At 38.3% G+C, this 27,337-nt stretch overlaps 1 protein-coding gene and 1 non-coding gene across 5 annotated transcripts; one reads left to right on the top strand and one right to left on the bottom strand.

Annotated features, from left to right (window-relative positions):
• Positions 1–564: 564 nt before the first annotated feature.
• Positions 565–21,600, top strand: LOC122657622 (LOB domain-containing protein 37-like). 4 transcript variants are annotated; one of them, XM_043852387.1, is made up of 5 exons: positions 565–569; positions 6,301–6,309; positions 20,152–20,168; positions 20,733–20,916; positions 21,046–21,600. In XM_043852387.1, exons 4-5 carry the CDS (start codon positions 20,733–20,735, stop codon positions 21,585–21,587), a joined length of 726 nt encoding a protein of 241 aa, XP_043708322.1. In that variant the 5' UTR covers positions 565–569; positions 6,301–6,309; positions 20,152–20,168; the 3' UTR covers positions 21,588–21,600. The 4 variants fall into 4 exon arrangements, with proteins under 4 accessions (XP_043708322.1, XP_043708319.1, XP_043708320.1 ...); XM_043852384.1 differs by lacking the exons at positions 565–569; positions 6,301–6,309 and adding an exon at positions 5,447–5,461; XM_043852385.1 differs by lacking the exons at positions 565–569; positions 6,301–6,309 and adding an exon at positions 5,448–5,461 and having other exon boundaries at positions 20,152–20,159; positions 20,728–20,916.
• On the bottom strand, positions 2,228–2,300 carry TRNAE-CUC. Its single transcript has one exon. It is a non-coding gene; the product is annotated as a tRNA-Glu (tRNA).
• Positions 21,601–27,337: the final 5,737 nt, after the last annotated feature.

The following is a 27,337-nucleotide window of genomic DNA, read 5'->3' as shown; positions in this document are numbered from 1 at the left end:
TTTATTTGATTGTTGCCATTTATGGCTGAAGAGTTTTCTCTTACCCTCCATGATAGGAAGGTTTCTCTCTTTAAATTGCTCAATCTATATGTAGCATTTATTCTCTCCTCTGTTTGTTTAAACTTTAGATCCTATTTTTTAGGAAAGAGATATCTTTTTTCCCCCTCATTATTCTCTCTTCACAACCCATCGAGCACCCTTTCTCTCTTCTCTTTTCCACTTGACTAAATTCAATTAGTTAGATTATTTATATCTGATTATTATTTTGAAAAATTAATTATTCAGATCTGATATTTATTCTCTTAAAATCTAACCATTAGATCTGATTATTCTTTTTATTATTTCTGACCATTAGATCTGAGATCGGTCTGACCCATATCTAGCAGTTGCAGCAGGATCTCTTCGATTCCATTAGTGGGCCCATTACTCACAAGCCAATTAGATCCGTCAGATCTGATCGATCTGTATTAGTTTGGTATCAGAGCCAAAACTTTTAATTTCCAATGGTGATTGATTATAATTTTTTTTTAATCTCAAACCTTATGCTTGAACTCTTCGTGGAAAGAGATGTATGAAGAGATTTGAGGATGGACTCTTGATCTCTGATCAAGTTTTTTCAAGAGACTACCGACAATACTAAACATCTATACAATAATGCATCAACCATGGAAGCTTTAGGGGAAAAAAACGCAGAAGTGGTAGAAATGAAGGTAGAAGAGAAGAGGTTAATCAAGAGAGGATTTCAATTGAGGAAACACAATTCGAAGAGATCGAGACCGTTGATTTCCTTCTATTATTTCGTTTTTTTGCTTCCCTTATGAATTCTTTGTTCTAATGGAAGCTGAGGTTGGCTAATGAGACGACTGGTGTCTCATTTAAAAGAAAAAAAATATATTGACTGGGGACCTTGGCAAGTGAGGATGGTTATGCCTAAGATTTATTATGAGTTTGTTTTTCCTTTTTAGTCTTATGCAATTCTCTTGAGATTGGGTGCCATTATAATTTTTTGTCGTGCTGATGCATTTGTGATTGATCCTTGATATTGGAACCTTCTTTGGGAGGATCTTGCCTATCCTTTTTTTCCATTCAATAAATTCAGTTATCCACTCGACAAACCACCCCAGCGTTGCTTTCAAATTTTGTTGCATGACTCCTCTCATTACCATGAAGATGACCCAAGTTGCAGATTTAGACTCCAAAAACACCGGCTTGGTTAAAATTCTCTCTTTATCCTATACTTGAATTGCTCCATGGAGCAGTGGTTCAAATGGACAATGAGTATTGAGATACTCCTTTGGAAATGATATACACATATTTTAAGATGCGTGCCTGTGGTTTTGTGTATATGTATGTCTCTGTGTGTCAGTGTTGATGTTCAGGTTGCTGGGAACATAAAGGCCAAATTTAGGGCCTTCAAGAGATGCAGAAAGCCCTTGTTTTGAGTAGAACTATGATATGGATTTGTTCCTTTCCTCATAGTGGGATTTACAAATTGTCTAGAGAAATGGTTGCCCCAGTTAGGTCTTAAGTGTCATGCACCTTCTTGTATCCACCTTTGTGGTGCAGGACGAAGGGTGCATATGCTGATTTTTAAGATCTCTTACGGCTTTCGGTGTCATACTTGTCACAAAAGCACAGTAGACATCTACCTATAGGCAAGGAAAGTTAAGAAAGGTTGAGTATACTGTGGGTTTTCTGTGGCTTCAGAGCATACTACTAACTTGTTTCACCATCTGGTTTCTTGCTGCTCATTCAGAAGCTTATTGATTTAAATCAATTTCTATTCATGCCAACTTTGAACATTTATTGGTGCGGGTAGCTTTTGAAAATAAAATCCATACTTGCAGTGGAGATAGATATCTTTATCTTGCATCCTTTACGTTGTCATCTGTGACCATACCTCCAGTCTAATATACTATGTCAGAATTCTGAAGCCTACACGAACTGTAACCTCTTGTTGGAGGGCATATGTGGGTGGCAACGAGTGGAATGGGGTAACTTCCAATCTCATGATTTCTTCCTCAGGTCTAGGGCAATTACCAGTATTGGGAATAGGAGCCATCAGTGAATTACTGGAGGGTGGGAATTGAAGATACATGTCACGAACTAGCAGTCATAACCATAGTTAGTAAATACGCATATTATACGCATATCAGAATGTATGAATGAAAAAAACTCCGTATTATATATATATATATATATTTTTGGTGAATAAAGAGTAGAAAATTTCCGTTGCCGGGACTTGAACCCGAGTCTCTCAGGTGAGAGCCGAGTATCCTAACCAACTAGACTACAACGGATGATTTACTTCTAGATTAATTATTTATATATATATATATATATATATATATATATAAAAACTATCTTAACTATCTTAACCGTTAACCAATTCTAATATTAACCGCTAGATTAAAAAAAAGCCTAAAATCTACCACGTACCAAACCCTCGTCTCTTCTCCAACGGCTAGTTCCCCTTCTCCATTTCTCTCTGTCTCTTCTTCTTCTTCTTGCGTTCTATCGGTGATTGTAGCGGTGCTTCTTGCGTTCGTCAAGTTGGCGATTGCAGCGGCAATTCCTTAAGGTATTTTCCTGATTAGCTCGTAGTTTTTAGAACCTTTGTCTTTTGATTTAGTTTTTTAAGATTTAATTTATGCTCTTCTCTTCTCTTCTATTCTCTAAGCTTCAGAAGAAGAAAAGGACTATTTTTTTATAACCATCTATCTCATGTTACCTCATACCCATTTAGACATTGCTTCCTTCCTTTCACACGGGACCTTAGCTATCCTTCCATTTGTCATCGGTTGCCAACCAACAACTCCCTCTCTCTCTCTCACACATCTCTATTGCTTTAATAGGGATATAAGCAATATTCATTTCAATCATCCCTTTTGATTGGTCATTCTAAGCCCTATAATAAAGAATGTAATGAATCTCTAGGCTTGTTAACCAATCAAACTATATATTTAGGCACATCAGTAAATGCTATTATTATGTTTATTAGGTGTACATGTCTGTTGCATAGTGAATATATGCCCGCATTTTTGCTCCGAGATTTTTACAGAACAATCGTATTATACACGTACTATATTATTATCGTAGCGTATTATTACGCCTGATTTTTTGAAAAGTATTATTGCCGTATAATCCGTTTGATTACCATACGTATCCGTTCCCATATTAATGCCGTTTCCAAACTTACTAACTATGGTCATAACCAGATGGCATCAATAGGTGAAAGTGGACGCTTGACTTGTTGCACTACTTTCATGACTACTAATGTATACCATAGTTGTCAAGGTGTTTCCTAGGCATCCGAGCTCTTTCGTGGGTTGTTGACACTTCCCGAGTTTACGTTGATTTATTGTTTTTTTTAATGAATATGTTTATATTATATCATATGTTTTGTTTATTAGTTGGTTTTCTCATATTAAGATATTATTAGCATAATTATATCATATTGCATTGATATAGTTTTTATGTCGCATTGAAGCATAATTATATGATTTTGGGAAAGGGTTCTCTGAGTTGACAGGTGGAATGGAAACTCTTCACACTCCCGTGCACCAGCACCATATTGATCTTTGGATGGGAGAGAAAATATCCTAACCGATCAATTCGTTGCCATTGCATCTCTACCTCTCCTCCACTGCTGCACCCTCCGTATTTCACACCCTCTTTCACTCTCTCCTCCTTGCTGCTGCAACCCAAAGAGGCACCGCCCCTTGCATTTACCCATCTACCCTGCTCTCTCTCTCTCTCTCTCATGAATTCTCCTCTCGCTGCCTATGTTCTATTCTCTGCCAAACTCTCGCTTGATGAGGAATGACAATGCAAATACAACTTGAGCCCATGGATTCTCCTCTTAGACCTCTCGATGCTTTAACACTTTCTCTACCAAAGTGTTTCAAAAGAAAAAAAAAAATTGGGATCAGATGGAATTGGTTTCCAACAAAATCATAACTGTAATCTAACAAGTCATCCTCAATGAAAAAAGCTCCTACTCGCCTGTTATGCGCAAGAAGGCCCAATTTTACAGTGTGATATGAAGCTTGCTCAGCCTGACCCTGATGACATCCCAAGACCTGCTATTATTGGTGATTATGAAATTGTGGAGTTGGACACTGGTGTTATTGGCAGTGAAAATAAATCGCTACGTGACCTGGGGGAAGAGGTTCAAGCGAGATGCTAATCATAGGATGTGCAAGTGTGCGCATGGGATCATGTTAGAGGCCCTAAAGAAACCAAACAGTCCTCGTATCTGAGGAGGAAACCAGGTTCTCCTGCTCTTTTAATGGAGGTAATTGCAACAAATCGCAAGGTGCATTCAACCCGTTGAAATTTCTTGAAGTATCATTTCAAGAGAAGACATTGTCCGAAGCTATTTTTATGCAATCGCTGCAACAAAAGAGTTTCTCTGTGGTGGCTGATCGCTAGAGCCACCAGAAGCACTGCACAAAGTGGAAGTGGAGGTGCTCGTGTGGTTAGAGCTTCCCTCAAAAGGAAAACCTGTTCGGCCATATGGCACTCTTTGAGGGTCAAATGCTTGCTTATGTTGCAAAAGAAGACGTTGAGCTTTAAAGGAGCGCCAAGGAATAAGATGACAGTATAAAGGGAAGTAGAAAACGACGAAGATGATGAAGGGATGATCAGCATGATGAAGAGATGGAAGAGCCGGGGGGGGGGGGGCAGGGATGCGAAGGGTGGGTTGCAGAGGTGAGCAGTGTGGAGGAGAGAGAGAGGAAGGGAGATTCGGAGGGTGTAGCGGGGTTGGAGAGAGATGCGAAGGGTGGGTTGCAAAGGTGAGCAGTGTGAGGGAGAGAGAGGAAGGGAGATTTGGAGGGTGTAGCGGTGGTGGAGAGAGATGCAATGCTAATGCCTAATGGATTGAAGAGTTAGAATCTTTTCTCCCCCGACTCAATGATCAATCTGATGATGGTGTGGGGGACAGGAGATTCCATTCCTCCTAATCAGCTCAAAGAACCTTTTTCCATAAAATTATCATTATTATATTACATATAATCATATAATTGCCTGCTTAGGACGCCTAAGTGATGCCTAGGCATGTGCCTTGCGCCTAGGCGCTCCTCTAACACCTTGGGTTGTTTGGTTGCCTCAACTATAGGTATATATAAACATTCAGCAAGGACAGTTCTTTTGCGTATTGCCCTGCTAGATGTTGACGTCAATAATGGAAAGGCATTTCAAAGTATTGAAATTATATTAACGACTACAAGAAACTCCAACAGACCACCTTCAAATTGAAAAATTCTAGGGAAATCACCAAGAGAAAAGAATGAAATAAATAAACTTTCTGAATTTCACATAGGTATATATCCTGATATGAAATAAAAGATGTAAAAGTCCAGAAGTATATTTCAAACACTCCATGATATGTCCATTAATTAGCAGTTTCATAGGGCCCCCTCCCCTTCAAGAGAAGAGAAGAGAAGAGAAGAGAAGGGTTTTGGGGTGGGGTGGGGGGGGGGGGACAAACAATAATTATCACCTCTAATTCGTTGTTTGTTCCAATTTCCTCCAATTTCTCATATAGGAGTGGAAATGATCACCCTACCCCCTACCCCACCTTGGGTAGTGTGTTCGGGTAGGGGTAGGGTGGTCATTTTTGTTCCTATGCGAGGAATTGGAGCGGACAGCAAGGTGGAGGGGATAATGAATCGGGGACAAATATTAGCTGTTCTAGAACATAGATTGAGTATATACTCCTTTCCTAATTAATTTTTTAAATAACTAACTTACTAATCTATCCCTATCGTATTTTATATGCGTTTAGTGATTCAACTGTTCAATTCACCTCTTAGAAAAGAAGAAACTTTGATAAGCTTGCTCTCTTCCATTCCTCGAGGGAAAACTTTATTTAAATTTTTTGTTATAAACGAACTTAAATGGTGGTAATTTGGTTGTTGTGTATGCAAGAGGCGATCAATCAAGATTCTTTTGCATGTGAGATGACTAGATGGTAAAGGTAGTTAGTATTAAAAAAAAAAAAAAAAAAAAAAAAAAAAAATCTATAAAGAATAGTTAAATAAATAGAGGGAACCTCTTTATTGGTAAATAATAAATAAAGGCAACTTACAATTTAGAGATCGGCATGTATAGAGTCTGTCTGCTGGGGGTATGCAAGTGTGATACCCACCCCTCCCCCTCCCCTCCCCGACGGAGGGTATGTTGTGTAGCCACCGTTTGTGAAGGAACTGTCTCTCTATTCCTACTTTATATGGCATCTTGAACCAGGCAAAAGGCCTGCTGCTCAGTCCTTCCTGCTGGAACTTGGTCTGAGAGGGAAGAAGGGTAAGATAAGAGGTAAGGGAAGGTTAATTGGATCCATTAAAGAGCCATGCAATTATTTCATTTCAGATGGTGACAAGTGGGGTCACATTCGATTAGGAACTTTGGAAGTTTTAATACGCAACTGGAAAATGATGTTTGAAGCAATTATAGAAGGTGAACGAACCTTCAGGATGAAATTTATTTCTTACTGTGAAGATAAGAACTACTAAAACTTCAGTCATGACTCAATAACTGATCTGATGCATTGAATATTCCAAATTCCAGAGAGTTATTAGAACGTTTGTTAGGGTACACCACATATTTCTGTAATTATGTTTCCCACCTCGTGCAGTGCAGGAGGAGGTGGTCGTTCTGAAGGTAGCTGTACCTGTACCTTGGAATTGGATTTCATCCATGGTCAAATTTTAAACTCTAGAATTGGGCACAATAACTACACTCCCAGACACAGACAGAGTTCTTTGTCCTTTACAATAATTACATTTAAATCTTCACAGAAGCAATATCTCTTTCAGATCCTGACTAGTGTTTTTGATTTCCATGTTGGTGCTTCACGTTTGCACTCCCATTGGACCTGCGCGTAGGGGCCACGTTCTCGGACAGAACGAGTTTCACATTGATCCAAATTTACACGTTTCATGGCCTCATAGCCTCATATGGGGGAGGGAAAGCAGGCCTTGGCAGTGTGTTTTTCGTTTGTTTCTTTCTTCGTCTTCTCCTTCCTTCCATTTGAGGGTGTGGGGGTGGCCCGGGCGACGTGTTAGGTTTTGAAGTCTTATCTTGAAGTTGAACGCTTTGATTAAGGGGCTATGACAAGACAAGACGTCCTGTCTTCATTGTCTGCCACGCCAAAGTGTAACGTCGGTAAATTTAAGGTATCTGATCCCATCATTCTTCAGATATAAGGAAATGAATGATCTTTGCTTCCTCCTGTTCTTATCCTAACTTGGCTATGGTCCTCTACTCCTCTGGCAACCGAATGATGGTTGAGTCTTAGGGTCACCCTCTCAATCATAGGATCTGTTTCTGGTTGTTTTTCTTCTCTGGGTTACACTTTCAAGACTCGGCTAAACCAAGAAGCGCATAACGATTAAGGGTGGGTTCTGTACACATGGTTTTAGTGCACGGTATCGGCAATCCGCAAAACCGATACGATATTGATATGATTGATTGGCATTGATCTGGATCGGCTGTATTGGATAAAATTACCCTTGAATTTTCTGACCATTTTATCCTTTGTTTGTACCGTGTTATTGATATTGGTATCGATGACTAGCAAAATCGATACATGTCACCTAATATGAACAATACAATACCGATACTTAGAACCATGTCTGTACAAGAAAGGCCTAGGATCACCAACATAACTAAGTTAGGCGTGCGTTCGAACAGATATAGTGTATCAATTGGTTGGAATCGATTAAGCCCTAGAATCGATCCATAGATTCAAGAATAGGGAAATTTCTAGGGTTTTGAGTGGGAATCGGCTGTTGGATTGATCAAAATCAATATTGACCACGGTCGATTCAATGATTTAAAACCATACCTTCAACTGTTACTTGTTTTGTTCTATATTTTTTAAGGGAGAGAGATAGGCACATTGGTAAACTAGCAGATGACACCAATGAGAACGTAGGATGAGGTATAGGAGGGGTAGGAGAATCATTTCAAAGTGCAAAAGAGAGAGAAAGATACAATTTCATTTCTCTCTTCTCATAATATAAAATTTTCAAATTACTCTTGATCCCTCTCCTCCTTTTCAATCTGGTACCCTGCTTTGCAGGAATTCAGATCATGGGTTTAAATCATGGTATCGTTATCTGTCGATACTAATATGAATTACCCGTATTGGGTAAGATCAGATCATTTTGCCCTCAAATTTGAAATTAAAAAAAAAATAAAAAATCAAATTTTGTATCATTTTACCCTCAATAGATATGGACACCATTGGTTTTGTATCAGTATCGTTACATTGGTCAGTCCACAGAAACAATACCGATATTTAATACCATGATTTCAGATTCGTCAAAGGAACATTTAGAAGAGGAAAGCTGCAAAATAAAGAATGGCGGTCTGAAATTGGAAGGGCTAATCTCTTCTTGTGGTGTCAACTTCGCGAAAACTCCAGATGGAAACCAGCAACTTTGCTCATGAATTGGAAATTCTAGAAATTATCCATAGTCCATTGGATTAGATATTATTGTGTGCTGGGGACTTTAGGGTACTTGGATCTTGTGTACTTGCAGATCGGCCATTGTGCGGAATAGATAGATGTATTTTACTTTGCAATGGTAATGTTTGAGAATTTTGTCGAGAAAGATATAATCAATGAGGTGTCTGATGTGTTACTAGATGGATTTTTTATTTGCTTTTATCTCTCTTCCCTCCCTTATTGCCTTGTGATGAGAATGTTTATTCTTTAATTGACACTTCTAATTTGCCCAACTTGAATTATTCTATATTTATATGTGCAGGCACGGCTAATAATGGTTTGAGCATTTTAGGTTAAGCTTATGGAATTTTGTTTCAATTAACCATTTTGTTTTAATAGAGATGGGCTGGGCTAACAGGACAAAAAGTTGTTGTACAAGCTAGAGGTCTCCTTTAGGACTTGGAATGGCATCACGATGGGATGGATACTTTTGAAATGGGGTGCTGTTCTCTATGACCCAGTGCTGCCTGCGTACAAGCACATAGGAGTGGGTGTCATGATCACCCTACCCCCTACACAGACTGCACTGCGACACAGAGAACATTCTCCCTTTTGAAATATAGATCGATTCAAAAATTTTGCAGGATATAATGCCGTCGTATCCAAAATCTACAATGGCCATGGGAGTAATATTTCACTATTTTTTAGGAATGGTTTTGCCAAGGGTTGTATTATTGTATTTTCTGATGTTGCCGTTGTTGGTATAATTAAGAGGTTGGCTTATAAGACTATGGTAAAAAGTCAACTTATCTGAGATATTGTATCTTTATTGAATTAATGTTTTCTTATATTTTACCGAAAAAAAAAACAAGAGAGGGGTGTCTGAAGATTAGTAAAGAAGTTTGGGGTAGATGGAAGGAGATGCGGCCGCGAAAAGGGTGTTGCCAGAGGAGAGGGAGAGGAGGGAAAATGGGTAATTTATGATCATGAATCATCCAGGGAGAAAGAGATGGAAAAAAAATTTTCTTGAAAAATGAAAAGAAGTTTTGGGTAATGGTAATTAATCATTTAGGAAATATCACCCCCCCTCAGTCTAAGTATCCATAATGTCAAATTTATTCCCAAGTTTTGAATAATAATAATGCCCTCCCTTACTTTTAAAAGATTCTATCAACTGTACCCCCTAATCGTTAAAAAACGTCATTAAGTGATGACGTGGATATTTCTAATTTTTCTAGATTACCTTTATGTAATTTTATTCCAATGTTGCTCTCTTCAACTCCAAAACCCCACTTCCTCTTCTTCCTCTTTGCTTTTCTTCTTCTCTTCCGCTAGCACCACTATCATCGCCACCATTGCCGCCGTTAATCCTCTTCCACCGCCATGGTTGCCACCAACCAAACCCTCCTCGCAACAACAACATAAGAACTTTTTTTTGATCTGCCATCCAACCCCTCACCCCAACTGCTGCACATCACCACAGTCCCGCCATCATCCACCGCAACAAACCCAACTCAATCCTGTCCCTGTGCATCCCATGTGCATTGTAAATCTGTGGCGAAACAGAAACTAAATCCCTCAAACCCATCTGAAACTTCAATCGCAGAAACCCAATTACCATTATTTTCTCTGATAAATGAAAAAATAACCCATAAAACTATTTCCAAAATTGGTGGAAACCATAACGATGAGGCAATAGGGGAAAAAATTGAATGAGATGCATAGCAGAGTTTGCAATAGGAACAAGAGCCATGAATTTAATCGCTAGTCAAAGAATCCAAAAGTGAAAAAAAAATCGAACCAACAAAACCCATTCCAAATTACTCATAATTTGGAACCTTGAAGAACAAAAACGAAAGTAGAAAAATCAGGCTTTATTGTTCATCTTTCCAAGCACAACTGCATGTTGGTGTTTGATTTGTTCAATAAAAAAGAACGAAGAAATGAACCCCAAAATCAAACGGGTTTTGCCAAAATTCTAGGGACGACGCAGGTTGAAGGGCTTGGTGATTGTGACGATGCAGCGAAGGAGGCCATTGTGCTTGCACTTGCATGCAGACCAACGCTAGGGCTCGCTCTAGGTTCTTAGTGACGTCCGAGAAGATGCAGCGGACAGGGCACTCATACAGGGAAGAGGTGGGTCAGTGGGTGAGTGCTCATTTGTCTCTCTCCCTCCTCTACTCTCTCTCTCTCTCTCTCTCACTCAAATTCCTGAAAAAATCTAACCAAACGACTTGGGGTGGAGATGAACAGTCTCTCTTACCCTTTACCTTTCTTGTCTTTTACCCCTAGAAGAAGAAGAAAAAATGCAGAGAGGAAGAAGAAGAGATCTGTGCTAAAAGAAAAAAAAAAACAAAAAGTATGAGATTAACCAATTAAATGGTAATATTGTCTTTTGAACTCTTGTTTTAACACCGTTAGCCATTTAAGGTATGATTGATAGAATCTTTCACAAGTAAGAGAGGGCATTATCATTATTCAAAACTTAGGGTTGGAATTTGATATTATGTATACTTGGGATGATATTTCCCCTTAATCATTTGAAATACCTTTCAAAAGATTTGTTTTTCGGTAGAGTTTTCAAGAGGTTCTCACTTTACTATAAATTAGAGAACTAGGTCCCCATTTTTACTTTAAAAAAGGAATTCTGATGCCCATCCTAGGTTGCTTCTACCTGGCTATGGTCAACGTATCGAAAAATCAATAGCAATATCCCTATAACTAGTTGACTACTCTGCTAAAAAAATAGAGAAGTGGGGGAGGGAATTTATATTCTGAGATAAGAAAGGTAAGGACATGGGCCCATGTTCTCTATGGTGCATCGCAGGTTGCGCCCAGACACATAGGCCTGCCACTCAAGGGGGCAGTATGATCATTGCACCTACCCCCATGTGTCTGGACACAACCTGGGCCCCCGGCACAGAAAACATTCTCCCTTTTTTTTTTTTTATATGAAGCAATAGTAACTATAACAATCTTACATGCAATTGCGTTGTATGATATGCCGTTTGCCTACTCTAGCAAGGAGGACTAATGATAGAATTTCTAAATCACCCGTCCACATAGCATTCAACTACACATTTATTTCTTAGTTACTAATTTTCATACATTGCAGATCTTTCACCTCTTTAACAATTATCCTTTAGCCAACTTCTTTTGAAAAGGTTGAAATGCGATAAGAAAGGAGGATCATCCTTTCATAGAGTGTTTTTATAATAGGAATAAGGGAGAAAAAATGCTGCCTGGGCGTATGTGGTGCATTGTCCTTACACTTAGACACAGGGGTGGGAGAAATGACCGTTGCACCCATGGAAAGATAGAATTATTTAGGGCATGACGGTCATTTTGCCTGCCCCTATGTCTGGGTGCAGGAACAGCGCATCACACACGCTCAAGTAGCATTCTATTTCCCAAGGAATAAATACGGCCAATGTGAGTATTATCTAAAAGGTACCAAAGTAAAATGCATAGAGGATTCTATCATATCCCACTTGACACATTTTACTCTAAGTTGCAAGCATGAGTGGTATGGCAATCAAATCACAAGAACCACTTGATTTTCTTGATTTCATGGAGTTTGGAACAGCTCCACGTACGTGGAGAGAAATGATTCTTCACATATAATTTTGTAATGACACATTTCTTTTTTCTTCCACAAATATTCCTCTAAACACTCTTAATAGCAGCATAGAGGGACATTTTTGAAAACAAAAGGACACGTGTTGTTACAAAACCGTATGTGATGCCTTTACATACGGAAAGCTGATATGGATTCATTATAAATGGAGTAAGATCAAACAAAATGAGTTGGAATCACCTCCTTCAGTGGGGACACCAGTACAGGGAGGTTATCTTGACTCAATTGTAACCATCTATGGGAAAATAGAGGTTTTTTGTAAATATATATATATTTTCTTTCCAAGGAAAATATTTGAATCCCTTCCAATATAACACCAAAAATGAGCCATACATAGCAAACAGGTTTCTACTACATGCCATGTCACGAGAATGATTGAGAGAAATGGGATCTGTCTATGGCATTTATTTTGGTAGGTGTGACTGTGAATAACACAAGCAGGTGGGACCCACAATTTATGCTCCCTCCAATCCTGTATTGGATGGTTATGCTTTTTGTTGTCTCATTATAATTGGAGAGAGGGTTGGGTATGCTGACAACTTTTGATAAATTAGCGACATAGGTTAATTGAATTTTCATCCTCTCAAATGCGGTGTAATGCCCAGTGCACCATATTTAGGAATCTAATCATAAAAACATGGGCAATGATATCTTTTTGTCTTTGTAAGTGTTGGGTGGACAGTTGGATTCATAAGTGGGGTGTACTGGACAGTGCGCCACACTTGAGAGGATAAATTTCTACATCAATCATAGGACTGGACACAAGAGGGTAAGGGGTTTTTTCCAAAGGGGGAGGAGAGAGGATGACACATACTAGGCCTTCTGATTGCATGCCCAACTTTTTCCCTTATAATTTCTCCTCAACAAATTTTTTTTTTGAAATTAAACAAGATTTAAAAAAATAAAATTACTCATCCATTTGACAAAAGAAAGTTTGATTGGATTGAATTTCAAAAGGACAGATATGCATTAGGAGCCATGGATCCATTTAGCTTGCAAATTAAACAGTTTTCTTTTTATTTTTTAAAATTTTTTGGAGCTATTGTCAATTCAAACTAAGGAAAGCAGTTTTCTATCCGGGAGTGTGGCCTACACTAGCACTCCCATGTGTCTATATCTCTCCTCCTCAAAATAAGAAGGCAAAAGTGTCTTTTTATATGAAGAGGAGAGAGACTCATGAGAGTGTTGGCGTAGGCCACACTCTCGGATAAAGTACTTTTCCCCTAAAATTAAGTAGATAGAGATTGCCCATTATGCCCAAGTGGAAAATTGCATCAATGAAAACATAAGAGACAAAATCTTTCAACATAGGACCCACATTTTGTTTGAGGAAAGAGAAAGTCAGTATGAATTCCACGGTTCATTATGTGAGAGGGTGTGAAAAGAAATCTTCACCATAATGTTGTGAGAATTTTTTTCCCATAAAATATTGTAGAAAAGAAAACCTAACACAGAATCACATTATAAAACGACAAACAAATTGCCAAATTGTAAAAGGAATAATAATCTTACTTTTTTACCCCTTATTTTATTTTTTAAAATTATTTAATATAATTTAACGAAGAATATAAAAAAAAAAAATTTCAAAAAATTGAAAATCATTTGATGCAAAATTTAATACAAAGTCTTATTCAAAATCATTTAATTTTTACCCCTACATTAAAGAATAAAACAAGAGATTCACAGAAATTTAAAAAAAAAAAAAAAAGAAAAAGAAAAAGAAAAAAGATAAAGGTTACAATCTTGTAACGAACCTTTGATTACAAAAAGTTTTTCCAATTATAAAACCCTTTTACCTTTTTCTTTTCTTCTGAAATTTGGAAGTAGAATCCATTGAGGATACATGAGTCAACAATGGTAGAAGAAGATAAGAAAGGATAATAATGAAAGGGGTTTGGATTCCAAGAATTGATTCATTACAGACTGTACTTTCAAACGTACAAAGACATCTCACCTTATTATCCCTCACAAAAATATAATAAATCTTCTGAGTAATTGAGTAGTAAAGAAAGAAAGAAAGAAGGCCTTGAGCTATTGATTATTCCTGAGAATGTTTTTAACTTCTTCTGTGATTGGCAATATATATATATATATATATATATATATATTCCTTCTCTTATCCCTTTCAAATCATAGAAAAGATCAAATGGGCAACAAGGACAGCTGATGGCTGACATCCCCATATGAAAATCCATTTTTAAACCCATCTTTTTAAGCTCTTTCTTTCTTTCTCTGTGTGGCCCACTCACTTCATCTTCCTTAAATGATCAAATCCACACTGGATAAAGTTACCATCACTGTGGAGATAATTTGTGGAGACATATTATGAAAACCAAAGATCAATACTTGGAAAAAAAAAGAAAGAAACTAGTCTGCTTCAGTTTTTAAATCTATGGTTGGACTTTGTCACCAACAGACACCTTCAAAGCCCTTCTTCACCCATTTGCTATGTAGATCAATTTAGAAGAGACATTTAATGTTGGGTGTAAGGGTGTCAACTTGAAACTGGACATTTAAAATAGGATAAATTACACGTCATCTTTTGGTTTTCAAACGAAACTCAGATCATCCCCTGATTTTTGAAAAAAATTCAAATCACCCTTAATTTAGACCCCAATATGACAAATTAGTCCCTATAGTTAGTTTTATATTGTTAAGTGATGAAGTCAACCAATTAAATAAATTTAAATCCCTAAATTATCCTTGACCAATGTTGAAAATGAAGGATGGGTAGTATTGTAAATTTAATTCTAATATTTTAGTTCAAAGGTAAAATAATCCTTTCACACCAATAACTAACAGTAGACTAACACTGTTACTGTAGACGGGGTGATTTGAGTTTTTTCAAATACCAGGGGGTGATCTGAGTTTCGTTTAAAAACCAGGGAGTGATATTCTTTGTGTCGCAGTGCAGCCTGCGCCCAGACACATGGGCCTGCCATTCAGGGGGGCAGGGTGGTCATTTCACCCAACCCCATGTGTCTAGGCACAACCTGCGCCCCCGGCACAGAGAACATTTGGCCTAAAATAAATTAGTTCTGTTTTGGTTTCAAAATATGATTTTTTTTTTGTTTAATTTAGTTTTAGGGTTGATAGTGTTTGAACCTAATAACCCATTTTTTGAATCGAATAAAAAATGGAATAAATTCTATTTTTTTAATATTTTAATTAATGTGAATGATAAATTTTATTCCATTTTAATGTTTGAAAAAAAGTTTGGTGACTAATGATCCTAACAAACAAGGGATTCTTTAGTTGTAAAGATGTAAAAAGTTTTACCAAATACCTAAAATAGGGACCAAACAGAATATAAATCGCGTCAAAATCGAATAAATAATCAACTAAAATTGAACCATGTCGATTCGGTTCTAGTTTAGAAACACATGCTCTTATTCGATTTTGGTTTTCATATGTTGTTTCTTGAACTGAATCAAAATCGAATCGAAAAACCAAAATCAAATTGATTGACAATCTTAATTGGATGCATATGGTAGTAATCAAAATAGTGTGAGAAACTGTAAACTTCTATTAATTATTTGATTGACATTGTCTTGAAAGCTTTTCAAGTATACATATGAAACAAGAGAATTTTACCGTCATTGAAAAAAGGCGTGTGTTATACTACAATGACCAAAAAAAAGAGTAAAATTATAACTTTATTCACGGATTATGATTACAACAAGATTTTCCATTGTAAAACATTTCCAATAATGTTATATATAACTTCAAGCCACAATAATGGTTGTTAGTTTCCTGTCAAATCTTGTGTTTTTCTCTACCCTTTCTATGAAATTATAATTGTGAATACTTTCATTGTGGTTGTCTGGCTATATGCATATGGACAATGTCAAAATAGTCATGTATAATCATGCATGCTTAGTTGAGTGGTCTTTTAATGAATCTTTAATTCGATTTGATTAAGACTAGATTGCATGATGATGTAATGGCTAGATCATACCCAACATTATAGTTTATAACTGAGTTATCTGTTAGGCCCTATTTAGTTTTGCGGAAAAAAAAAAAAACAATAGAAAATATTTAAGTGAAATAATAAAATAATAATTTATATTTCCACATTTTTCACGAAACCTATAAAATATAACAGGGTTTTGAAAAGGGTTTACTACATAACCAGACAAAACATTTAATGCATGTTGTTTATTATTTTACCACACTATGCAAACAAACAACTTTAATTTTTAGAATTTTATTGAAAACCTTATCCCACCCATTTATTTCCACTCCACTTTTTTTCCATCAAACAACTAGGGCTCTAGTATCCAAAAAAAAAAAAGCATACTTAGGTGGAATTAATACCCCTTAATTTGGTGTTTAAATTCAATAACAAATAATCTCAAAATTTAGATTTGTCACACCATAAAGAAACTACAATGAACTAACAATCTGAATAGCCACACGAAATTACTACACCAAACAAGTTTATTCTAATGCTTACAAGCATAAGAATACATCTTCTTTAGTGAATGGTTGGTTTTCTTTCTCTTTGGTTTTTTTTTTTGGTCCCCTTCTCCTTTTTGGGTGGTTAGGTGAGGTGGTCAAGTTCTTGGAATTTACAAAGGTTTGATGGTTTTGAGTTACTCACAAATTATAAATTGATAGATTAGTTACAATTGTTTTTTAAACTATGTTGGTTACCCATTTTAATGGGCAAGTTGACAAAAGGATAATATTACAAATATAAGCACACTTATTTTTCTGCCACGTGTCATGTTTGATAAAACTAAAATTTTGTGGATAGGTAAATCCCAAGGTACCTTGCTCAAAGGTCAAGATCACGTCAAATGGAGTCTGCCAAGTGATGAATAAAACATTGAAACATCTGATAAAGATACAATAGTTGTTAGACTACTCATAGTCGCTCATACACATACATGACACAAAAGAGTATTTGCTTAAATTTTGAGTGAAATTTTTACATGTGACCAATCAAAATCTTTTTCTACGTACTTATCAAATAGTCAAAATGGTTGAATCACCTTCCAAGTGGCAAAATTAGGCATGCTTATGTATATATTTCATGGGCAAGAGATTGTTGCCTAGTTGAATGGCTCTTGCACTAGTGTGAGGACCAATGAGAGTCCGGACAAGGGCATCAACACGAATGAGATTTCTTATTTTATGGGAACAGGTAATAATGTTGCACACTCTTATATTTGGGTGTAGGGGCCACTCAACCATGCAACATTCTTTTTCCCATACTATTTATATATACATGTTCTTAGGGGTGTAAATGAATAGCCGAAATCCATTTTCGTATCCGTGTCCGAATCCGTTTAGCACTATCCGAATCCATCCGAAAGCTAAACGAATGTAGATACGGATAGGCTATAGCTATCCGAAAAGCTATATTTACATGTAAATGGATAAAACATCTGATTCATATCCGTGTCTGTATCTGGTTAGCACTATCTGAGTCCATCCGATAGCTAATTGGATGCGGATATAGCACTATTCAAGCCGAATCTAATCCATTTACAGCCCTACATGTTCCTTGGAGAGAAGCATTTACCTACAAATAGATACAAATTATCAAAAAAAAACTATAAAATTTCTCAAAGGCTCTTGTCCTTTGTAGTCCTTTTACATGGTTTTTAATTGGAATAATTGGAGTTCTAATCAAAGAAAAAAAATGTATTACATCCATTGCTTATGTCCTCAACCCTTAGTGGACTACAACCACACCCCCACCCCCCAACCCCCCCAAAAAAAAAAAAAAAAAAAAAACCGGAGAAACCATTATATTTTGTTTGGATACCAATAATTGTGAGCCTTGAGTGTGTCCAAGTGAAGTATGAAGTAGTCAAAGCAAAGACGATCAAGAATAGTTTCCTTGCTTTCGAGGTCCAAATTAAAAGCTTTAAGCAAGATACATTAAAGAATAGTTTCCTTGATTTTTTTATTGTATTTTTAAGTTTAGATACAATAATATTTGCAAATCTAATATCTAAAAGCTGAAGACTCTTATGGTCTACATAGGGAATAGCTTGTATTGCCTACATGCCAAATTCCAGGTTCAAAATCAATTATGTATATTCTAATAGTTCCCCCTAGGGTTTTAGGTATATCGGTATTATATTGGTCAATCGATCAATACGTATCAATATCACTAGAGACAAATATCGATACAGATCAATTGTATCAGCAAAAAATTAATGCCTTTTGATCTCAAACTGGCTCGATATGGTCCTATCCAGTCAATGCATACAGATGTTGTTATCGGTATCAACAGTAATTGATATGGTACCTGATACTGTGTTTGCAAACGCTCTGTAAAAAAAATATTTATTAAACCTCATTAGACAAAAACTGAAATACAAACTTTAATAGATTTTAGGGGAAGATAGGCTCCCAAAAACCCTGATGTTGGTAAAACCCATCAGGTTTTATAACCCTAATTCTCCCTTGTATTTGCATCCATATTACCTTTTCTCTCTATATGAGAGATGATCCATGTCTACAAAATTTCAATGTCATCTAATCTTAAATTGCTAGACTAAAAGACATTAGCCAATTTTTTTTTTTTATAAAAAAAAAAAGGCAATGAAGATAAAAGTGCTGGTGGGCCAGGGATTGAGGGAATGGATAAAGTTTTGTATAAAGAAGTAAAATATTATTTGCAAGAAAGAAAAGTCATGTTTATCAACGACCGGATGTAGTTGTTTTAAATAATGCTTATCCCATCAATCTGGATAAGTGGAAAGCAGACCATGTGAATAGTCCACGTCACTGACACTGAAAGGGTTTTTTTTGGTATTATTATTATTTGATCATCCAGAGGGCTGGGAAGGTCTTTCTATTTGAATGGCTACGATTAGTTTGAAACTATCGATCAAATGGACAAAGTTTTATAAAAATAAGGGAATAGAATGGTATTTGGTTGTGTTGTTCCTGCGCCTAGACACTAGAGCGTGGCAAAGTATCATCGAAACCCTCTCCCCCAATCAGAAATTCCATAAATGTTGATGTTCTTGTGCACACACACTCTAAAATGAAAAAAGAAAAAATCTTTATAATGATGTTTTAGGGTTTTCATACACGATAACATAAGGCGAGGAAGGATTACGATGCATCAAATAGGGGGTTTGGGACATTTTGATCCCCTATTGTGAGAGGGGGGATACAACAGTGCAAACATGCTTAGCCGTGAAAGAAACTTTCGGCCATAAAATAAAGAAGAAAGTGTTTTTTCCTTCACTATGTGCTATGTGATGAAGGGCTCACCACACACCCTCCTAGGATTCACAAACCCAATATAGAGTTTTGGTATGTTTTACAAAATATCATCTGATAACCTCCTGTGCGCATCTAAAGCCCTCACAGTGGATGGATAAAAAAATGAAAAATGATGTCCACATTGCCAAATCTACCTATGTTTCTATTTCTTTGATGTGGGAGATCCAGATTCCCTTCCACATTGGCAATGGTATCATGTGTTTAACACTTCTCCTAACACTTTTGGTCCTCCATGCCATTCTCTGTACTCCTCCCTGATATGGAGCACCCTATGTATGGCTTCTCCTCTTGTTCTCCCATTGGGTTGAGATGGAATCTTTCATCGGATGTTGGAAATCCCTCTCAATTAAATAAAGAAGTTAAATTAATAGAGGAAATGAAGTACATGTCTTCCATGTCATTCTCTTGACGGATATGTTATTTTTATTTTTATTTTTTTTGGGTATCAACCAATATGTTATCTGGTATCGTGTTGGGATTGGGATATTGGTATCGGTCTTTGTCAATACTGATTTGTATTGGCCTGGATCAATCAATTTTATCTTTACTATTCATTAAAAGTTAAGGTTTTTTTATTTTTATTTTTAAATGATTTTACCTTGATTCATTACCAATATCCGACCTAAAATCGATCAGGTATTTAATACCAATACAATCCGATTAATCCGATATCAATACCTCAATCCATGGTACCATGTTTTATACCAATGTACAAGACAACAACGTATCGATACCTCATTCCCTCCCGAGTAAGTAAAAATTTTAGATTTAAAAATCAATTAATAAAATAAGGGTAAAAGAGAGAAAGAAATAAAGAAAGAAAGAAAAAAAGGAATATAGCTTTAGGAAAAGAAGGGGAGGAAGAGTGATAACAATCCACGCAAGGAATCCAACGGTTCAAGGACATGCAGTCGCGGAAACACGGAGCCGCTGGCGCCCATGAGTTTGGAACCAAACAGTTGGGAACGTCTCTCTCTCACTATTGTTCTCAAACACCGACGCAACTCACTCTCTGCAATAGAAACTAAAGACCAAACAAACAAACAAACAAACAAACCCCTAATTATCCCTAGCCTCCTCCTCCTAACCCCAATGGATAATGAACGGGTCAGGTATTCAGGAATCAGGTCTGCCCACCTCTTCTTAACTTCCCACCACTCCCCCACTTACTTATAAATCTACCCTCTCCCACCCTCTTTCAGCCTCTCCTCTTCTCTCTCTCTCTCTCCCAAGGAAAAGAAATTCTGTATAGAAGCAAGCAATCATTCTGCAACCCCTATCTACCTTCTCCTGCGCAAGGCCTGAAGGGTGAAGGATCCATCATACGAGCTAATATCAGTGCCACCTAAACATTAACCAGAAAGAAAAGGGAGAAAGTAGAAGATGAGTTGCAATGGCTGCCGCGTCCTTCGAAAAGGATGCAGTGAGTCTTGCATGCTCCGTCCCTGTCTGCAGTGGATTGAGAGCCCTGAGGCTCAGGGTCACGCTACCGTCTTTGTCGCTAAGTTCTTCGGGCGTGCCGGCCTCATGTCTTTCATCTCCGCTGTTCCCGACAACCAGAGACCTGGTATGTTTGTTTGTTATTATCTTCTCTACCTGTATCTCCCATCCTCCTCTGTCATCGATCCTTCTTTCTTGTTTTCCTCTAAAACTCGTTTTAATTTCTCTGCTTCTTGTCTTGTGTTTGTGGGTTCAGCAATCTTCCAGTCTCTGCTGTTCGAGGCATGTGGGCGCACCGTGAATCCCGTGAATGGAGCAGTGGGTCTGCTGGGGACGGGCAACTGGCAAGTGTGCCAGGCGGCCGTGGAGACTGTCCTCCGTGGCGGCACCTTGCGCCCCATGGCGGATGCCTTCCTCACCACCACCACCACAACTACTCCCGAATCTGACGAGGCCTCGGAAGCCGAGGTGGTCTGTGCGTACGCCCGCAAGCCGAAGCAGCTGCTACATGATCCGTACACGCGATCGGGGGTTCTCACCACTTCCACCAAGAGGAAGAACATTGATGACGTATCGTTGCAGCAGTCCGGCGATCTTGACCTGACGTTGACGGCTGGATTTCATAGCAAGAGAGTAGCGGCCGGGCTTGGCGGGATGAGTCTTCATCACCGTCGCCAGGAGAAGCGGCGGCCGGCGACTCCTTCCATGAATTCCGAGGAATCTGTGACGACGAGCTTCGACAGTAGAGATCATCATACGGAAGGCGGTGAACGGAAGCTTCTCAACTTGTTTGTTTGAAACATCTTTGAACATAAAGAGCCGTATAGAACTCAGGTGGTTCAGTAGCGCGTCTCTCTCAGTGAACGAGTAGTTATTATTTACATGACGAGCTCTTCCCTTCGCTCCCTGTAATTTTTTTTTTTTTTTAATTGTGTTCTTTCAATCTTTTAGGTGGAGGATCGGTTTTTTTGTGAAAACCGGTGAGGTTTTGTGGCAACCTCCGGCATATGATTTCTCTTTTCATACTTGTTAGAATGGTAGGGAAGTGAAACATGAATCTGCCGGTGATAATTCGATCTCTCTTTCTCTTTAATAATGGGTATGACTTGTGGAAGCAATAAGACTAAATAGTACATTTCAATCTGTATCAATATGTTCGAGGAAAAACCTCTTCCATCGAAATTTTATGTTCACTTTGCGCTTTTCATGATCGATCACTCGCTTCTGAAGGCATCCAGATTCCAGTCTGGTTGTGTTTTTGAGAGAGAGAGAGAGAGACTTGTTTTTGGGGGGGGGGGGGGTTGGAAGCTGCAAGTCGATGAAGAAACAAGTATGAATCGTGTGAAAGTGGATTCATGGGGAAATGAAAAATCCATGTTCATCTTGAAGAATGATGTAAGGTTTGTGAATGATGTTTGGGTGACACTGTGTGGATCAGTTTGTATGGCTACAAACTTTTGGGTTGTGTTGACGGCGATGGCGATGGCGATGGCGATGGCGACGGCAGTGGTGGTGGTGGTGGTGAACGGAGGGAGGGAAGAGGGATTTTCGTGGGGAAGGGAAGAGGCGTATGGAGTTGGAACAGGAATCTGGGAACACTGCGGCGGATTTGGCGTGTGGGTGTGGGTCCCGTAGCCAGCTGCAGTTGCATCCCCCTTTCCCTTCCTCAAGGCCCAAAGTATCTCTGAGAATCTGTGCGAGGGTGAATGTGTGGGGCAATGCAAACGGCGCATGTCAGCGTCGATTGCGGCGGCGTTTCTTTTACGCTTCGTGTTCTCTCTCTCTCTCTCTCTCCTTCCTTAATATGCATCTTCGTCTATTCGCATGGTTTTAAGTATCAGTATTGTATCGGACGATATGTATTAATTTTGTTAATTATTGATATCGATATCTTATTAATATCATATCGGTATTTCAGTATGGATAAAGGGTAAAATGTACAAAAAACTCATTTTTTAAAAAACTTCAAGAATAATTTTATCCGATCCAAACCAATACTATGGGTTTTACGGGTTTTTGATATTCATTCCAATACCGTGTGCACTAAAACCATGTCTGCTCGGGCCGTCTACCTCCGCCCTCCACAAGGAAAGCTGGAAACGTAAACGATGGTTCCGGCTGTTCTCTATCATTTGGTGTGGTGCGGTGTGGTCCTCTCTCCTCTCCGTCGTTATTCCATCCATCCATCCAAATTCCATTATCATCATCATCATCAATCAATAGGTTAGGTTAAGTCAACACGAGTCTCTCTCTTGATTCGATTCCTTTGCTCCCTTCACAATACAAAAATCTTCCTTTTGGGGGTGGGGGTGGGGGTCCTGTGGGATCCACGGCACACATCATCCCATCAACTATTACCCCTAAAATAAAGGGACTCCTTGGCCCACAATGGCCCCCTCCGTCTCGTCCTCTCCTATTGCACCCTTTGGACGGATTGAGTGATTGACTAGAGCAGCAGCAGCAACAATAAAGAAACAATAAAGAAAGGACGGTGAAACTACCACCCCACATCCCCATCCTTACTAGGGAAAACGAAATTAAGGCTTATTAAAAAGTAGAGACAGCCCCACAAATCACTTTAATAAGTGCCCTTCTTCTTCTTCCTCCTCATCCTCCTTTATCTCGCACCGCTGCGCATCGTCGCATTTCTCTCCCCCCAGCCCCCCCCCCCCCCCCCCCACCACCACATTTTTTTTTCTCTTTTCCTCTCGATGACGTCGACCATAAGGAACCTTCTCTCACTTTCCCCCAGCCACTTGGCTTATTTAAAAAAACACTTGTTCTCTTTGATCTTTCGTTTAGCTTATCACTTCCTCACCACCATTATTGTGAATTTGTGTACTACGTTTGGACCAGGACCAGGACCAGGACCGGTTCTGTTTGTGCCAATCCATTTCTTCTTCCACCTAATTAGTCTCCTACTAATTTGGCTTTTGGCAAAGCCCTGGCCCAGCCATCTATAACCCTTCATCGACTCTTCCACTTTGATCAGTCTCTACCAAGTGTCCCTGTCGAAGTCCCCTCCCACCCTTGCGTCTCACAACAGTGGATAGATCCATGAGACGAAACCTTGTATATGGACAATAATCCCATTAGAGAGGAGGGATAAGCACACCCACCGCCCGCCCTCATACCGTACTTAGCGGGCAGCATCAATGGGGACATGGACATTTAGGAGGGACAAGGGGGTCATTCCAAGGGGAAAAAGACGGAGAGAATCCCATCCACGTTGATGTGATACAACCTCAGAATTACATGTGGACATTGGTCAACAATTTGAAGATACAGCTCAGCAGCCCAGGGAACAAGTTGATCAGCCTCAGCCAACAGAAGAAGCCTCTAGACAAAGAAGAGCTCCAGCTTGGCTTAAAGATTATGTGACTAGTTGAAGTGGGAATTGATCTAGTGAATTGAACTAGCCTTGCAAGATTGAAGAAGCTGGAAGTTATTGGTGTACAAGTGGGTGATTCTAGAAGAAGTACAAGTTGTTGGTGAACAAGTGGTGTCAAGTGGTGTACAAGTGGTTCAGTTAGTTAGATATACGTACAAGTTGTAATCAGTTAGTAGCTCCACAAGTTAATTGCTGTATTGTTAAATTGGGTAACTTATAAATAATTCTTGTAATTCATTAGAGGTGATCAATGAAAATACAGATTTCTCTTCCTCTGTTTTACAGAATCCTCTTCTTCTACCTTCCTCCTAGGAGTTGAACTGTTGTTCAGCTATTTTATTCTCTGTCCCTATTTCCATCATGATGCCTCTATGCAGACTCTCAGTTTCACAGTTCCTGCAATTAGAAACATGACCTCAACATCCAACAAACCAAAATATCCTATTCAGTCTAATCATGAGCTCTTATTGGCACTCGTGCTGGTGCAGATGCTACATGGTCATAGGAAGAGAGATCGCAAGTTGCAAAAAAGAGAGCACAAGAGGCAGTAAATGCCCCCTCTTCTCTTCAAAACAATGGTGCAGAGGTGTCTTTTCGTAGGAAAACAAGAGAGATAAACTCATGGGAGTACTGACATAGACCACACTCTTAGACACGGAATTCCTTTTCCTTAATCTATTATAAGATAGAGAAAAGTTTTTTGGAACAAGCGGCATAAAAAAACACTCCAATGAAATGCTGCAAGAGATGAGATAAACAAAAAGATGCAAGGGTACCTTATCTATAGAATATTATAAAAAAAAAAAGGAACATTATTGTTAGTTTTTATTTTTAAAATGAGTCCCTCACACTCTCTGGTGCTTGGTGCTGGCTTTTTTTCTGCAATGTGGAATAAGCAGATTGAGTAAGTAACCAAGTGTGACGCGGATTCCACCTCCGCATCATCAATTTCTTATTTATTTATAGTGATGGAGAAGGAGCACAGTTACAGTGAATTTAGGAAAACCAACGACAAAGTCCCAGAAGCTTCTTCTTTTTCTTCTTCTTGGAGGAGATAAGCACTGTACCGGTGTAGGAAAGAAAACCCCTAACACATCCCATTTTTTTTTTATTTCTTATGATATCAAGATATATACATATCTATCTGCCTATCTCTTCCCTTTAATATAATACTATATGGGAGAAAGAATACTGCCCTGTCTGGTCATGTGGGCCCTGGAACCAAACATAAGAGCTTGAAATTGCCACCCCATCTTTCGTGAGATAAAAAATTTCATTTATGTTGATGGTCCTATCCATACACAATCACACAACGATCTTCTGTTTATACTATATAGTTTTAAGGAGAGGGTTATCTGAACAACCGACATAGAGGAGGGCATCAATGAGTGCGATAGAATGGTTTTGTGTATAAGAAGACAACACGGTCATTAATTTCATGAATGTGTGTGTGTGAGAGAGAGAGAGAGAGAGATCCAATGGCTGGGAGGACTTGGACACACATTCCAACACCTGCCAATACTTGGGGATACGTGTCCAAATCCTCCCTGACGTTGGATAGGTGGTTGGAGAGGATTTTTTTCTTAGAGTGAGTGAGTGAGTGTGTATGTACGTGTATTAATAGTAATACCCTCCCTTGGCAACTTAGAGATGTTTTTCGCATAGTTTCATAACAAAACATAATAATTTTGAGAGAGAAAGAGTTTTTTGTTTGATAGGAGAAGAAATTCATTTAGGAAAAGAAAGTGCACGATGCAATTTGTAGATTCTTGTGCATACTTTCTCACATATGACCCCACCTCTTCTCTTCTCATTAAATATCCACCTCTATTAGATGATTCTTCACTCTTCCCTCCTATTGATGCAAAATTGCACTCCAACGTCATATGAAACCTTGTTCCATTACCTTATTATTTAAACTTAAGGGAAGGGGTTCTCAAAAAAATAAAAAAGTATTGAAGATGATAGTAGGATGAGAAGGAAGAGGTATTTCAAGAACTTCGTTCAATATGGGGAGATTTAATGCTTTTTTGTCGGTGAATGAGTTCAGACTACCATATTTCACGTCTCATCTAGCGGACCAGAAAAACTTTTGTCTAAACTTAAAATCGTTTTGATGTCTACCAAGGTTTTTCGAAAAATCTGTCTAAATCTTGGCATGAACACAACAGCAAAATTAATAATACTCGTAGTTGTTTTGACCTTAGATCATCATCTCTTCTCTTATAGGAGTAAACCCTCCTCCCCTTGGACCTCTTCCCTTATTTTGTTTTGCCCTTTCTCCTATTTTTTTATTATTATTTTTTTATTTCGATTGGTCAATAGGGAGCATCTTTTTCTTTTGGTTAGAATTTTCCTTCAACCACGGTGAATGGATTCCCTCCACCATGACGATTTCAAATGCACATAAGAGATATCAAGAGGGTATCATAGGAACATAATAACTGAACATTCACCACACGGTGAAGGAAAACTTTGTCCTTCACTTATCTTTCCCATTTTACTATCTTTTTCAATCTTATAAATTGAGAGAGAGAGAGAGAGAGAGAGAGAGAGAGAACTTAATTGGATAAAGATGAAAGTAAAGATGCTGGGTTTCCTTTTTTCTCTTGACTCCCTTCAATGTTGGCTTTTGATGAGATTCTGAATATTGAAAGGAAGAAAGAGACAGACACCTTTTGTTTGTATGAGTGGGTAGCTCTGCTTACGATCTCCATGAGGGGTTTTAACTTTAATATCCTCTTAAACTATAAAGATATTCTTTTTTTTTAATCTTAAACTATAAAGAACAAGAAGAGATAATTTGCCTCTTCAGGTTACTTTAGGGACATTAACACCTCTTCCACCACTCCATTCATTTGCGGCTACTTGATTTACTATTTATACACACTATATATAAAGTGACTCTAGAAAGTTCGATCACAAGGTTGGAACTCAAAACCTAATTAAATAGTTCAAAGGAGGATTTTCAATACCTCCAAGGACTCTCTTGTATGCTCAGGAAATGTGCAATACCTCCAAGGACTCTCTTGTATGCTCAGGAAATGTGCGAAGAAAGAACGCTGCGTGACTAGGTGGCGTTCTCTGCCCCTTGTTTTTTTTAAAGGAAAAATTATGTACACTCCATTGTGTTTATATGTCTTGTATTTTGTAGTGG

Source organism: Telopea speciosissima, chromosome 4 (genome assembly GCF_018873765.1).
Source record: "Telopea speciosissima isolate NSW1024214 ecotype Mountain lineage chromosome 4, Tspe_v1, whole genome shotgun sequence".
Lineage (NCBI taxonomy): Eukaryota > Viridiplantae > Streptophyta > Magnoliopsida > Proteales > Proteaceae > Telopea > Telopea speciosissima.
Note: the sequence above shows the minus strand (reverse complement) of the source record. Positions and strands in the feature narration are given on the sequence as shown.

What these genes read in the sequence shown, in the direction of transcription:
- LOC122657622 (XM_043852387.1), top strand. Translation starts at nt 20,733, where the DNA reads ATGAGTTGCAATGGCTGCCGCGTCCTTCGAAAAGGATGCAGTGAGTCT. An exon ending in TCCCGACAACCAGAGACCTG is followed by an intron (nt 20,917 to 21,045) that starts GTATGTTTGTTT and finishes TTGTGGGTTCAG; the next exon opens with CAATCTTCCAGTCTCTGCTG.